Source organism: Alexandromys fortis, unplaced genomic scaffold (assembly GCF_014885135.2).
Source record: "Alexandromys fortis isolate MF-2015 unplaced genomic scaffold, M_Fortis_MF-2015_v1.1 scaffold_5, whole genome shotgun sequence".
Taxonomy (NCBI): Eukaryota; Metazoa; Chordata; class Mammalia; order Rodentia; family Cricetidae; genus Alexandromys; species Alexandromys fortis.
In genome coordinates, this window is record NW_026067924.1 from 4,233,746 (window position 1) to 4,248,722 (window position 14,977).

The 14,977-nt window shown below is 46.5% G+C and overlaps 1 protein-coding gene and 1 long non-coding RNA gene across 2 annotated transcripts in view; one reads left to right on the plus strand and one right to left on the minus strand.

The window, feature by feature from the left end:
• Positions 1 to 14,977, plus strand: part of Txndc5 (thioredoxin domain containing 5) — a 27,286-nt gene continuing 12,309 nt past the window's right edge. The window contains exons 1-3 of the mRNA XM_050142739.1: positions 1 to 222; positions 4,520 to 4,669; positions 9,736 to 9,841. Of these exons, the coding sequence (XP_049998696.1) occupies positions 2 to 222; positions 4,520 to 4,669; positions 9,736 to 9,841 (477 nt within the window). The 5' untranslated portion in view covers position 1. The remainder of the gene's footprint in view (positions 223 to 4,519; positions 4,670 to 9,735; positions 9,842 to 14,977) is intronic.
• Positions 13,314 to 14,977, minus strand: part of LOC126501866 (uncharacterized) — a 3,174-nt gene continuing 1,510 nt past the window's right edge. The window contains exon 2 of the long non-coding RNA XR_007591812.1: positions 13,314 to 14,971. This is a non-coding gene — a long non-coding RNA (uncharacterized lncRNA). The remainder of the gene's footprint in view (positions 14,972 to 14,977) is intronic.

Below are 14,977 nucleotides of genomic sequence, written 5' to 3' on the forward strand. Positions count from 1 at the left end.
GATGCCCCCGCGCCCAGGACGCCTCCTCCCGCCGCTGGCCGGGCTGCCGGCCCTGGCCGCGCTCCTTCTGCTGCTAGGCTCGCGTAAGGGCGCCCGGGCCCAGGAACTGGCGGCGGACGGCGAAGCCGAGCAGGACCCGCACGCCAAGCACCTGTACACGGCCGACATGTTCACGCACGGGATCCAGAGCACCGCGCACTTCGTCATGTTCTTCGCGCCCTGGTAACTGCAGCTCCCGCAGACCGGCGGGGCCCGGACCGGGGGTCAGGGGAGGGCGCGGGGCCGCGCGGGCCATCCGAGGGGCGTGGGCCGCTGCGTCTGGGCCTCGCCGCTGACGTGGCGCTAGCCGCCGGGCGGAGCGCGAGGAAGGGCGGACCCCGAGGGGGAGACCCGGAAAGGCCTCTCGGCCCCGCCACGCAGCTGGAGCCCAGGCCCCCCACCCCCACACACATATACATGCTCGCGCGCGCGCACACACGTACACACACAAGTCCCCTGCCCAGCTCCCCAAACTTCCTGTGCTGGCCGGACGCGGTGGGAGCCCGGCGACCACGTGCCCTCGCCCGGAGGGTCCTCGCTGCTGGCCCTTCAATATTGGGTTGGGTTGAAAAATCTAAGGCCCTCCCAAAATGTGACTTCCCACTCTGTGTGTCGAGGGTGGGAAGAGATCACCTAGGTTGAGGAGTTGGGGTTTCCCGACCCCTGGGAGCCCGGAGTAGTGCCGGTTCTGGAATCCCCGCTACACGCTGGAGTGGACAAAGCTGTCTTCTGTCACCTCCTCGTCTTTGCTTATTTGGGGCCCCAGTCAGTTGGGAGGAACAGTGTGAGGTGGAACAGTTTATGTAAAAGCCCTACACCTCCATGCTTCCATTCTCCGGTTGGGGCTTCCTGGTGCACCCCGCTGCGTTCTCCAGAGAACTGTACCTCAGGAATTGTTCTTGACATAGCAGTTCTTTCTTGCTGGGCCTAGATGCTCAGAGAAGCAAGTTTCTCTGGTCCAGAGCAGATAGTGTTCAGAGCGCAGGCCACTTGAGGTGTGGGGATATGCTGACTGTTTATTGCTGAGCAAAGTACTTTTCCCCTCGCTTGCTCGGTAGGGGCCCCTTAAGGAAAGGGGGCTAAGAGGTTAAGAACAGTGTATCTGTGGAATGCGACTTATTCAGTGATTGTGCCTCCAAAGTGGTAGAAACTTTCTTTTTTTTAACCCTGTAGTGGGTTATTTTTGCATTTCAACTCATTTAGGGTTACATTAACTTCTAAGCGTCAGTCTGGCTCACAGCCATTATCTATTAAGAATCCGCGAATGGATGCATTGTTTTCCGAGAACAGCTGACTCGAATCTGTAGCTTCCAATGAAAGAGAAAATACTGGTAGCCTGCAACAGCCAGTGGGTGTTAATAGTTACTCTGCACGAGTATTCTCAGAGTAGTGACTCCAATTAAGGACACCGCAAGACTTAACTGGGGCCAATTTCAGTGGAATGAATCTGCGAGGTTTAGTTTTATAAGCATAATCGACGTGCAGATAGAGTTAGGCTCTCTGCAGTGCTGGTGGAGTTTTAATTTTGGAATATTTCCAATAAATAACCAGCTAGTCTTTGTCAGTCCACATAATAGGTATTGCATAAATTCTTTTTTTTAGTTGTATTTAGGTACGCACTGCTCCCCAAGGTGAGCCTTTAGTTGTTTGCTTCTTGCTACTCTGCTAAAAATGTGAGAGATGAGTAGGTGCCCACCGTGGCCTTTGAAAGCTAGACGTTTGTTTTGAAAGGAGGTTGAGATAGGACCTCTCTGTGTCCCATCTACATTGACCTTGAATTCATGATCTTTTTGTTTCAGCCTATGGAGTGCTAAGATGTCAAAATTAGACTTTTAAGAATGATTTGAAGCTCAAGAAAGAATACACTGGGTCTCGGCCCCACTTCTCAGGTTGCGTGCCTAGAATGTTAGATGCCTACGTGTGATACTGGGGGCAAGGACACCGTGTAACGAAAACATTGACCTGTGTCTGTTTGTTCTAAGCTTGGTGGCCACAGGATTGTCCTGCTGTTGATTTTTGTGCCAGCATCAGAGCACGGTGTCTATAGTGCCAGTTTTTGGGTCACACTGAACCTGGGGATAGTAAGGTCAAGATTAAGGTTAGGTGCCTTTGCTGTGACTTGGCCCCAGGCCACCTTCTAAATGCAGCTGGCTGGCTCAGTAGTGCTGTAACCACAAGGACTCTGAACCAGAAATGCCAGCTTGATAGGACCGTAAATTCATCACTGTTCCTGGGTGCAGAAGGGTGTGCCTGCTTGGTGACGGCCCCAGGTGGTCAGTTTAATTTGGGGTGCAGGGAACTAAATACCCTCGTTTTTAATCTTGTATCGTCATAAGAACCTTTTCAAGGATGCAGAGGATGGGTCCAATTGTAAGACGAGGCAATCAGATTCCTGTAATGTCTGAACTGCCCTTGACGGTCCTTGTGGCCACCTGAAGGCAGTCACCCTCTAGTCACCCAGCAGCATCTCGTAACTGGGCTCTGCTCCACCATGAGAACCAAGCCAGCTTTCTTTGATTAAGCCCCAGATGCCATGAGGAGCAAACAGGAATGTGGGCCAGCTGGGGAGCAAAAGTCCATGTGCCTGATTGTGTACACACTTAAGGAGTCCTTGGATCTTAACTCCCCCCCCCTTTCTTTCTTACTGTCCTTTCTTCCCCAACCCACACCTTGCTGAACTAACTTTGCTGAATTCACAGAAGTTAAATCCTGCAATACAGTTATATTGTGTGTGGATTTTCACACCATTCATTCTGCTGGAGTTGCCAAGCACTTTGCACACCAAGTATCTGGACAGGACTGTGCTGGCTTTCTTGGCACTTATACCAGATACATAAAAAGAATACTGACAATCTTCCAGAAAAAGGGAATGATGCTGGTTTTAGGGTTTTATTGCTTATATGTTTTATTTTTATTTCTGTGCATGTGTATATCTCTATGGGTTTGTGTGCCATATGTGTGCATCCCCCGATGAGCCCGAAGAGGGTGTCAGATTCCATGGAACCAGAGCTACAGACAGTTGGGACCTGCCTGGTGTGGGTGCTGGGTCATCTGAAAGAGTAACAAGTGCTCTCTTAACTACTGAGCTCTCTCCAGCCCTATTTTATTTGGGCCTTTATAAAACAGGGATTTGTTTTAGCATCCCAAGAAAGTCCTGCTGGGAAGACACATTAGCTTGAAGCTGACTTCTCAGGACTACCTTAAGATGTTTGTTTTGGAGGTCAGGTCTTCTGTCAAAAAAGAGGCTTACCACAGATTTTATTGAGTCAATACCAATTATCAGTGCCTGTCTTTTTTGTGAGTGAGCATTTTTTTTAAAGGAGCCTTACAGAAAGCAGCACAGCAAGTAGTGATGTTATAAATACACATCACTCATTTATTCGATAAGAGAGAATAAACCAGCCCTGTGCCTTAATGCTGTGTGATTGTACTCATTCAGAACTCACATGTGGTACAGCATACAGATTAGAGAGCAAGACAGTAATCAGCACTGCCCTGTAGGTCCTGTGACGAAAGATGCTGATGCTGTAGTGCAGTGCAAAGAGAGGCAAGTCAGGGCCTTGCTGGTATTAGAGATAGATGGTTTGAAGATGAGCGGATAACTAAACTCATGCAGTCAATACCAGATACTTGATTCTACCAATGATTGGAGGGCTGGGGATGTAGCTCAGGCACAGTGCTTGCCGAGCATGCACAAAGCCCTCGATTGATCTCCAGCACCACATTAGGCTGAGCGTGGCTGTGCACACTTACAGTCCCAACACTTGGAAGGTGATGGTCAGAAAGGCAGAAGTTCAGACTTATCCTCAGCTACATAGAACACTCAAAGGCAGCCTTGGTTACCCAAGACCTGTCTAGATAAATTATATATATTTTAAGGGTTCTGGCTGGAGAAGGTGCAGAGCTGATTAATTTTGAGATCTCCTTGCATTTGTGTACATTTGGTTATGTAATAGAAGAGGGCTGTCTTTGTAAATAACGGAGTTTACAGAAGAAGGGTGATAAGCCACTTGGGAGAGCAAGAGAGACTTCCAGAAAAGGAGAAAGAGAAGAGAGTGGATACAAAGTAGCCTGAAAGACAAGAAGACTTCTTGGAGGAAATGATACATAAGCTAGATCTGAAGGCAAACAGAAATCGTCCAGGTGGAGTTTAGTGAAATTCTTGGTAGGGTGCATGTATGCCTTGAGTTCCAGGGGCACAGCAAGTTTATAAGTTTCAGGAAACTGAAATAGTGCAATTGTACCCGTAGGCTGGCTGGAAGTCAAGGAGGTGGTATCTGGACATAGAGGTCAAAAAAGCATGTTAGGACAGGAGTCTGCAAAATTTGATGAATGTGGAGAATGTTGTCATTGTGAGCTATCCATCTGCTGCATTTTGAGAAAAGCAAGGGTGGGGAGTTGATGTGGAGAAGGCTGAGGTAGTAACCTGGACGCCTGGGACCTGGCGCTCAAATGTGCTCTTCCCCTGACCTCACTGTAGGTGTGGACACTGCCAGCGACTGCAGCCAACTTGGAATGACCTGGGAGACAAGTACAACAGCATGGAGGATGCCAAGGTCTACGTGGCTAAAGTGGACTGCACGGCCAGCTCTGACGTGTGCTCCGCCCAGGGTGTGCGAGGATACCCCACGTAAGTAGGAAGAAGGAGGATGAGTGTATCTCTGTGCTGGGGTTTCCACATGTGTGTCTCTGTTGTCTGTGACCGAGGAATGCCCAAGCTGAACCTGTGCTAACTTCCTTCATAGCTCTGCCCCGCTGAGTGTAAGCAGGTCCCTGCTATTAGGACAAGATTATATTGAGCACTGTTTATTGTAGACGCCTTTTGCATTTTGCATGGGGAAAGCCTTAATCTTTGTTAGTTTTTCCCGTTTCTGAGATAGTGAGCATTTGCAGGGCAATGGTGGGGTCCAGTTGCCTGAGATCCAGCCCTGGGTGATGTTCCACTTAGTTTAACACAGCCCGTTCAGACTTCATCCCTTTTGATTTGAACTCTTACCACCACTGCCGTTCTTCTTTTTCTTACTGATTTAAGATCTTTACATCCTCTGCAGCTAGTATATGGTCTCTTTCTGTTGGGGGGGTTGGGTTGTGACAAGCCAGAGTGCAATAAGCGTCTCAGCAGCCAGTTGCTCCCTTGATGGGCGTGTGCATGATGGGGTGAACAAATGATGACTGGCTGCTGCACTCTGGATGGATGTCCTCCGGAAACCCAGGTGTTAGGCTCCCCAGTAGACTGTGGTGCTGTGGGGAGCATAGAGAACCTTTAGGACGTGGGGGCTGGTGGTTCACGACAATCCTTGAAGGGGATATTGTGATCTCAGCCCTCTCTGTGTTTTCTTTAGTTTTTTTGTTTGCTTGTTTCATGTCTGTTGTGAGGAGAGGGTCTGTTAGGTTCTGTGTGGGTACAGACCAAAGCCAGTCCTCTAAACCAGGGAGTCAAAATACACTATTTCTCTTTCTAAGCTGATGATCCCTGCTCCTTGTTAGAAAGCAAAAGAAAGTTGGCCAACAAACTGACTTCTTAAAGAAAAGAGGATGTCTTGGTCCTCTTTTGTTGCTATAATTGCATTGTGGAATGGATAATTTACACAGGAGAAAAGCTGTATTGAGTCTCCAGGTTTGGAGGGTCAAGATTGATAGGCTTCGTGTGATGAAGGCCTTCTTACTCAGCAGAGTCCCAGGGTGGCTCGAGACATCATATAGCGTGAAAGAAAGCTTGCTTATTTGGGTCTCTTCATATGAAATCACTAATGGAGTCATGGCCTTGCAAATATGATCTTATCTAATCCAAATTACTTCATAAAGATCCTACCTTGTCCCACTTCTTGGAATCTCACAATGGGAACTAATTTTCATGGATTTGGGTGGGGACAATCAAATTAAATCACACTGTGGGTGAGTCTTAGGGACTCCAGCCAAGAGGTCGTGGAAATTGTTTCTACCGCATCTGCTTTGGGGTGACTGAACTTTCCATCCCTGTCTCTCTCTCCTGAGGGAGGACATGGGCTCATGACCAGGCACCGTGTCTGGTGGAGTCTTCCAGAAATAGCCATTGTGGTGCTGATGCAGGATCTCATAGATAGCAGCCTCCCCTTTCAGGCCCTGTGGCCTGTGGAGAGGTGGAAGAGTAGTTTACCAAGGGGTTATGCCCTTCCTCCTGTAGCGGAACTCTTAATAACTTCGACTTTTAAGTATTCGTTACAGTTGGGGTACCAAGTCAAGTCTATGTAATACATAATTTAATTGACTAATCCATAGGACCTGGAGTTAAGTATGAAATCTGAAGTCTCTGATCCTTAGAGGCAGCAAGGGAGAGTGGAGGCCACAGTGGAATCCCAGGTCTGCCATCCATAGCTGTGCAGCACTGGCTACGTCTCTTGACCTCTGAGTCTAAGGGTGACAACAGTGGCCTCTGCCTTGCTTTCCATAAGCACAGGGCTTCAGTGGAGTTCTACATTTGAGATTTAGCCTTTCCATAAAGGACTCTGGACCTTCTGGGTGTTAGCGATTGCTTACTGATAAGCACCACATTCAGACCTGTATCAAGTCAGATCTTGGAGAGAAAAAGATCCTGGTGTGTGTACCTTGTAAACAGCATTCACTCACTGCTGTGCAGTGCACAGATTTAAAGTGAATTGTGGGACTGGGTATGTAGCTCAGCTGGTAAAGCTCAAGGCCATAGACTCCATCACTGATCTGAATTAATGAACAAGTGAATGAATGAATGAACTCCTGTTTGGTTTCCTTAAGCATTCTAGAGAAGCTGTTGATAAGTAGCAGGGGAAGTAAATACTCACCTGGCGAGAGTCTAGTACTTCTAGGGTGCTGGGACGATATGAAATGGGTTGACTGTGCCCCTTTCCTCTCTACACTGCCTGCCATACAAAACATGCCATGGGGAGGCTGAAACTGGAATCACAGTGGGCGAGAAGGATGGGTGTTACTGACGGGGAAGCCGTCTTAACTGTTGCTGTGATAGAATACGCTGACTAAAGCAGATGAGAGGAGAATGTTTATTATAGCTCTGAGTGCCAGGTTACAGACTGTCTTTGTGGGGAAATCAAGGTGGAAAGAAGTTGAAGCAGCTAGTGACATCCACGTTGAGTAGAGGGGAAATCTCGTCACATCCACAGTGAGAAGAGGAAGAATGAACGCATGCATGATCCTGCTCAGCCAGTTACTCAGTAGTTCAAGATCCTTGGCTTAGGGAATGGAGCCACCCATAGTGAGCATGTTTTATCAGTGTAATCAAGACAACCCCTCAGACGTGCCCACTGGTTAAACTCTGACAATCCCTCACCAAGACTCCCTTCCCTAATGATTGTAGATTGTGTCATGTTGACAAAACCAACCACTGCAGAGGCTTAACGGGGTTCTGTACTGCAACATCAGGACCCCATGGGTGCCACTGACAAATTTAAAAACACCTTGCAGTTTGTATCCTGACTTATTTAGAAATCAAGTCCCCCTGAGTAAGTCAGACGTGTGTGTGTGTGTGTGTGTGTGTGTTTGTGTGTGGTTAAAGAAATTGGAAATAAGCTGAGACTGTAGTGAATGTGGTCTGAGAGGGATTCCCATGTTGATCAGCGGCCTGCAGAAGTGCCCAAGAACAAACTTTTGTTTGGTTTTGTTTTTTACAGGGCGCAGGAGGCAGAGTGCTGCGTAGGTGGTTGCAATGAGGCAGGCGGGTATACCTGCGAGTGCTTTTGCTTCCTTTCTGATTATGACAATGTACTTTTAGCCTGCTTAGACTTTGGTTTTGTTGCTGGGTGGTTTTCTTTCAGATAGATTTTCACTATGTTTCCAAGATGATCTGGAACTCAGTTTCTAGGCCTTGTGCATAAGCTTCACCTGCCTCGGGCCCCAAAGTGCTGGGATGTTGAGTGTGTGCCTCTATGCCTAGCTTTCATATGTTCTTTATTGGAGGCACAGTATAGTGCCTAAATCTACTTATCAGACCTCAGCTTTTCCTTGTGTAGATGGTCCCACATTTAAAGATAGTTGGACCTGCGATCCTTCACCTTCGTGATGGGGCAGAAGAAGCAGCCCCATACAGCCATTCCACCCACCGCTTTCAGCACAGTAAATTACAGTAGACATTAAATATTGTTCTGGTGTCCAGTGACTACCCACCTGAGGCTCCTGTGTGTGCCTGAGTTAGGCTGGGTAGGATGTTTTTTTAAGTGGTCCGGCTTACTGTTGTTTTAACTTAGGATGTGCTTGTGAGGATGTAAACCTACTGTAAGCTTAAGAGAATTGTCTCTGGGAGCCTAAGGACGCTGGACATCTGCTCAAATGTTCTCCATAAGGCCATTCTGTCCTTCTAGCTGCCAGATATAGCCAGTGGACTGTTTTTCCCTTCATTTCATGATGTTGGAGAGGGAGCCTAGCGTCTTGTGTGTGCTAAGCAAGCACTCCTCAGTTCTTCTCTAGACAGGGCTCTACTGTGTATCCTAGGCTTGCCTCAGACTTGCTATCTTCCTGTCTCACCCTTTGCCAAACTCCACCATGTAGTTTGGTTTCCTTGTGTAGCCGTGGAACTTCATTTAAAGGGAACTTACCTGTCTGTTAATGTTTGTGTCTGGGAAAACATGCTGACATTCTAACCCCACTGTGTTGGTACTGGAGGTACATGCTATTACAGGGGCTCCGGAAGCTCTCTTGGCTTTCCTGCCACATGAGGACACAAGGAGAAGGTGCCATTAGGGAACCAGAAAGCCACTGTAGACATTAAATATATTACTTTATGAATTTATGAAATTACTTTATGACTTTAGTCTCCAGAACTAAGAAATGAATTTTTGTGCTTTATGGGCTGCCTGTGACATTCCACCTATATACCTGAGTTGTACACATCCTATCTTAAAAATCTGTTTCTGAACATTGTGTATTACCTCACAAAACCCAAATCATTTCCGGGAGGTGTTAGAGGGCTCCTAGCCCTTGTCTGCATTTTTCCTTCTGACAGGAGCCACAAGTTTAATACAGTCTTGACAACTTCTAAGGCATGTTATGACAGGAGTGATCCAAGACCAGCATGTGTGACATTCATCCTCTGGTGATGTCTTATGCTCACCATCAGAGGAACTGTTCCCTCATCGCTGCAGATTCTGCAGAGGCCAGTGAATAGAAAAGATTTTTGTTCTGCAGGGATGCAGGGGATGCAAGCGGAGCTCTGGGGCTGGAGTGAATGTGTGTGTGTGGGGGGGGGGTGAGCAGATAGACTGCAGCAGCTAGAGGGTCCTGATAGTTGGGATCCCTCAGGGACTGGGATTCCGTCTGCCACGGTGCTCTGCAAACACACCTACTGCAAAATTGTTTTGTCTACGGCAAGCCTAAGCGAGGCCTGCAGGCAGCGGGAGCAACAAGGAGGCCAGGAAGTATGCGGGGTGCTACCAGAGTGAAGCCTGGCAGAAGTACTGAGGGCAGGTTTAACTCACAGCGTGCATCTGCAAGTTTTCACCCCAGTTGTATTTCCCTTGAAGAACATCGGAAATGTGTGAAAGTTTAGGAGCTTGGGACAACTCCTGTAACATCGGTTTTGATTCCCTTTGAAGTCCTATCTGAGTGGCAGATGGGTACTGGCTGCAGCCCCTGGCAGATCCATTGCTGTTTCCCTGCATGGGTTGCTCTTAACCCAGTGCAGCTTTAAACTTGTACACTTCTGCTCTCCCTAATCTGTTGTTGTTCTTTCAGCCTGAAGTTTTTCAAGCCTGGCCAAGAAGCGGTGAAGTACCAGGGTCCTAGAGACTTCGAAACACTAGAAAACTGGATGCTGCAGACGCTGAATGAAGAGCCACCTGTAAGTGTCCCCTCCTCCCTCCTTTTACAGCCCAGAGGCCAGGCGAGGTGAAAGCTTACAATTCTTTTTGAAGTTGTAAATAGATCTCTCCCTGTGCTGCTTCTGGTTGACTGAATGAGTCTAAATTTGCTTAGAGGAGCTCACAGCACCCGAGCATGTTCTCCTTAAGTACAAGATACTGAGTAAATGGGAATCATTGTTCTTAAATGGTGGAATTTCCACAGCATGTTCACTGGACTGTGGGGAGCTTCCTGTTGTCAGGACAGCTGCAGATTTCTGACCCACTGTTGGGAACAGGCAGTTCACCATACTGATCCCCTGAACTATTCTTGGTTTCCTTGGGCAAGAACCTTGGGGATTAGATTCTTCCTAACAGTCTTTCGTTTCTATCTAAAGTCGTCAAGTGACTCTTGTGTACTTCACTGTGTTTCTCCGTGTGTAGCCCAGGCTGGCCTTGAACTCAGGTCCTCCCCCACTTCCCCACCTCCCTAGAGCTGGGATTATTGCTGTGTGCCACCATACTGAATGTCTCTGCTTTTGTTTCTGATTGCTCCTTTTGTAGCTCAATAACTTTATCTTTCATTTGTCTACTTTTTCCTTTAAGTAGTTTGCCATGATTGTCTTGGAGTTCTATGAATTTTTTATATGAGTGTTCGATGTTTAGTAAGCTATAATAGGTGTTTTACTCCATGCTGAGTTGTTTAGATGGCAGCTGGGGCAAGCCAGCTCACAGCCCTTGGAGGCTGTTTCAAATGGCTTTGTCATGGAGGCCGTCCATAACATTTATCTGCCTTCATGCTTTCCGGAATTATTTCATTTAAGCTACAAATATCGTTAGTGTATAGCAGCCTGCTGCGTGGTGACCGTCCTTGGCAAATGGTGGTGTTGCCTCCGATTTATGGGCTTACTTTTCAGTTTTCTTATCCCATTTAGGGCAAGGCAGGACTGCCAGGCTGGAGGGGAGCCTCTTGCCGTCTCCAGGTTCCTGTTCAGCTAAGCACCTGTCTCAGAACTGACTGATAAATAACCTGAACACAGTTCTTCATAGGAAGATATTCAAACATGTACGAAAGTGCCATTTTCACTGTTTTGCCAGCCTCATCTCCCTCCTGATCCCTTTCATCCATCCAGAGCTGTCACTGGTCAATATTCAGGGCACAGACACACACTTTTGCTGTGTAACATAGGCACTGTGTCGCTTCCACATGAGTGCAGTGAGCACCCATGCATCTGTACCAGGGGCTGCCTTTGACCACCGTGAGACAGGCAAGACCAGGCCCTGTTGAATCTCCAGTGCTTTCTCCTGTCTCCAGCTCCCGGGGCTCACTTGGGCTTGCTTCTACTGTCTGTCCATAGTGGTGTGGCTCTTTTCCTTTGCTTCTTGATCCTCAGCTTTCCAGGCTTGTACTGGCTTTACTAATAATGTAAAACTAAAAACCCTTAGTAAATGCTCAAGTGTTTTCCTTCTGTCTGTGTGTAGGCACCATCAGAACACTGTAAGTGTTATTTACTAAGGCTGATATGGAAACCTTCATTTTGCTCTAAATCATAATGATGCTACACAGTTCCTTTAAGGGTCCTTCTGTATGTGGATGGTTACATGAGGGTAGGTGGACTTGATGGCTTGTGGTGCCGTGTTCATGGGACTGGAAAAGTAGCTAGCATTGCATTGTTTCCCGTCTCCGACAACTGTCAGGGCATCAGGAGTTCTGAGTACAACTGCAGTGGGAACAGGTTACTGAGGGCTCTGTATTGTGTCGGAGCTGGGCACTGACTGTGGCTGCCTGTGGTCCCAGCACTGGGTTGAGCTCCACCTCACATTGGTGCCACTTTCAAGGGTGTGTGACCCTGCAGCTGTGTTCTTCACTCTGGATGTCCCAGCTCATCAGAAAGTCGCTGCTTCCTTTAGTGTTTCCATACCTCACATTTGAAACCACCATTACTGTGTCCGTAGTATCGAGGAGCTGGCCTCATTTTAGGTAACCAGAACCCACAAGCTTGTGGGTGAATTTGCATCTTTGTCATGCTGAAAAGCTGCAGGGGCAGGTGGGGTTTTCATGTAGATTGAAACAGTATTGTTTTCTCTATGAAAGTTCTTTTTTCAGAGGGGTGGGTATGAATTAAGCAAGATTTTTTTTTTTTTAACACTTGAACCACCACATTTATTCAGTCAACAAGATTCTTGAGTGACGTACATTCCTGGCAGTGTGAAATCCAACACTACCTAAATTTTTCTTTTCTTTTTTTTATTGATTTTATTGAGCTATACATTTTGCTCTGCTCCTCTCCCCTTCTGCTCTCTCCCATGGTCCCCATGCTCCCAATTTACTCAGGAGATCTTGTCTTTTTCTACCTCCTATGTAAATTAGATCATGTATGTTTCTCTTACAGTCCTCTTTGTTGTCTAGGTTCTCAGGGATTGTGAATTGTAGGCTTTTTTTTTGTTTGTTTGTTTTTTACTTTGTCCAAAAGCCACTTATGAGTGAGTACATGTGATAATTGTCTTTCTGGGCAGGATTACCTCACTCAGTATGATGTTTTCTAGATCCATCCATTTGCCTGCAAATTTCAAGATGTCATTATTTTTTTCTGCTGTGTAGTACTCCATTGTGTAAATGTACCACATTTTCCTTATCCATTCTTCAGTCGCGGGGCATTTAGATTGTTTCCAGGTTCTGGCTATGACAAACAATGCTGCTATGAACATAGTTGAACACGTGCCCTTTGGATATCAATATGGCGATTTCTCAGAAAATTAGGAAACAACCTTCCTCAAGACCCAGCAATACCACTTTTGGGTATATACCCAAACGATGCTCAATCGTACCACAAGGGCATGTGCTCAACTATGTTCATAGCAACTATGTTCATAGAAAATTTTAAAGAGAAGGTAATAGTCTCAAAAAAAACTTTTAAAATAAACTTTGCACAAAGAGGCCTACTAATGGGATGCTGTGTCCTGTATGTGATGGCAGGTGGCAGAATGGATGTACATGGAGGCCTGGCTCCAATTGGGAAGTACAGGCTGGGAGGGCTCAGCACAGATGTCTTGAGGGTTTTCATCTTCAGTGTAGGAGAGAGATGGCTGCAGGCTAGAACCAGTCACCTAAGCTTCATGTTTAGTGTCTCTGAGCAGTAGAGGCTCTCAGACAATCACCAGGAAGAATGCTTTCTTGTTGAAAAGTTTAAATATGCACATTTTTTGAGGTGCTGTAAATTAGACCCAGGGCCTTGACTCAACCAGGTATCCTATCCCTGAGCCATATTCTCAGTCCCAAATAGGCAGTCTTTCTATAGAGCCTTCTTTTTTTTTTTTTAAATTGTATTTGTTTATTTGTGTCTGTGAGCATGTGCTGGGGGTGGGAGTGGAAGATTGTATTTTGATTCATTCACATATATGTAATGAAATGTCTTGGGGATGAGAGCCCCAAGTCTAGACCTGAAATTCATTAATGTTTCTAGTTTTGTTATATGTGCTTTTTCTGTATGTCCCAAAGGTAATTTTTGTACAATGTTTTCAGTATGCCTACTTTCTGACTTCAGTCTGGGACATGAGGCCAGTGTGGGTTCCCCATTGTGGTGCCTGTTGTGGAATATTAGTTTAAGATGTGTTACATTTGTTTATGCTGTGGAGCATTTGTTTAATGATGCAGAGGTGTGCTGCATTCTTTGTGTTGCATTTGTTTAACTCTGTAAGCTGTGTTACTTTGCCTGCCTAAAACACCTGTTTGGGTTAATAAAGAGCTGAATGGTCAATAGCTAGGCAGGAGAGAGAAACAGGTGGGGATGGCAGGCAGAGAGAATAGGAGGAGAAATCTAGGCTCAAGAGAAGAAGAGGAGGTCGCCAGGGGCCAGCCACAGAGTAAGAAGGAAAGAAAGACATATAAAATAAAGGTAAAAAGCCCAGAGGGAAAGCATAGTTAAAGAGAAATGGGATAATTTAAGTTAGAAAAGCTGGCTAGAAACAAGCCAAGCTAAGGCCGGGCATTCATAACCAAGAATAAGTCTCCATGTATTTATTTGGGAGCTGGGTGGTTGGCCCCAAAGAATGAAAAAATGAACTACAGGTGCCTGCTCAAAAGCTCAGATTTTGGAATATCCGTGGTTGGCTTTAGGCATGCTGAGTTTGTAATGTAGACAATGTCATGTTCATTAGCTTGACACCAGCTAGAGATAATCTAGGAAGAGAGTTTTACTTTCATAAGATTGGCCTGTAGGCAGGTCTATAGGACATTTTCTTGGTTAATGATTGATGTAGGAGGGCCTAGTGCACTAAGTGCCATCTCTGGGCAGGTGTCCTGGGTTCTGTAAGAAAGCAGGTTGAGCAAGCCATGGGGAGCAAGCCAGTAAGCAGCAACCAACCATGGCCTCTGCTCCTGCCCTGACTTCTCTCAGTGACCCACTATGATGTGGAATTATAAAGCAAATCCTTTCCTCCCCAAGTTAGTTTTGGGTCATGGTGTTATAACAATAGAAAGCAACCTAGGACATACACTTTTATTTAAATTAAAAATCGAGTTCTTGAAAACTTTTAACTTGACGAGATATGAAGCAATTTAAAAGCATTTAAAGATATTGAGAAAAAGCAGCCTTTCTACAAATGTTTATCCTTACCAGAAGGTAAATATATTAAAATGCTCGTGCTGCATAGGCAGCTCAGAGAGGTCTCGTGTATGTGGTCAAGGGGCAGAAGAGTAAGCATTGGGTCTTCAGCCCTGCTCTTCATTTCTTCTTAGAAAATAGTTTTACCATGTATGTGCATATGTGTGTGTGGAGGTGTGTGCAGATGAGTGCAGTTGCCTTGGAGGTCAGAAGAGACTGTTGGAGCCCCCGGAGCTGGCGTTATAGGTGGCCGTGAGCTGCCAGGTGGGAGCTGGGAACCAAACTCTGGTCTTCTGCAAGAACGATGAAGCTCAACTGCAGGGCCGTCTCTCCAGCCTCCTTTGTTCGTTCTTACTGCTAGAGCTGTATAGTCATTTATTCTTGTTAGGTGACTGACTGGATGCTGGTGGAGATGGTAAGCCATCTGCTTAGCCCTGCCCTGCTCAGCCTCTGGAGCAGATAAATTCTCCACTGGCAGAACAGCTGCTTTCGTCTCTGGCATCTTTTTGTGTTGGGTTCTCTGGGCATCTGTAT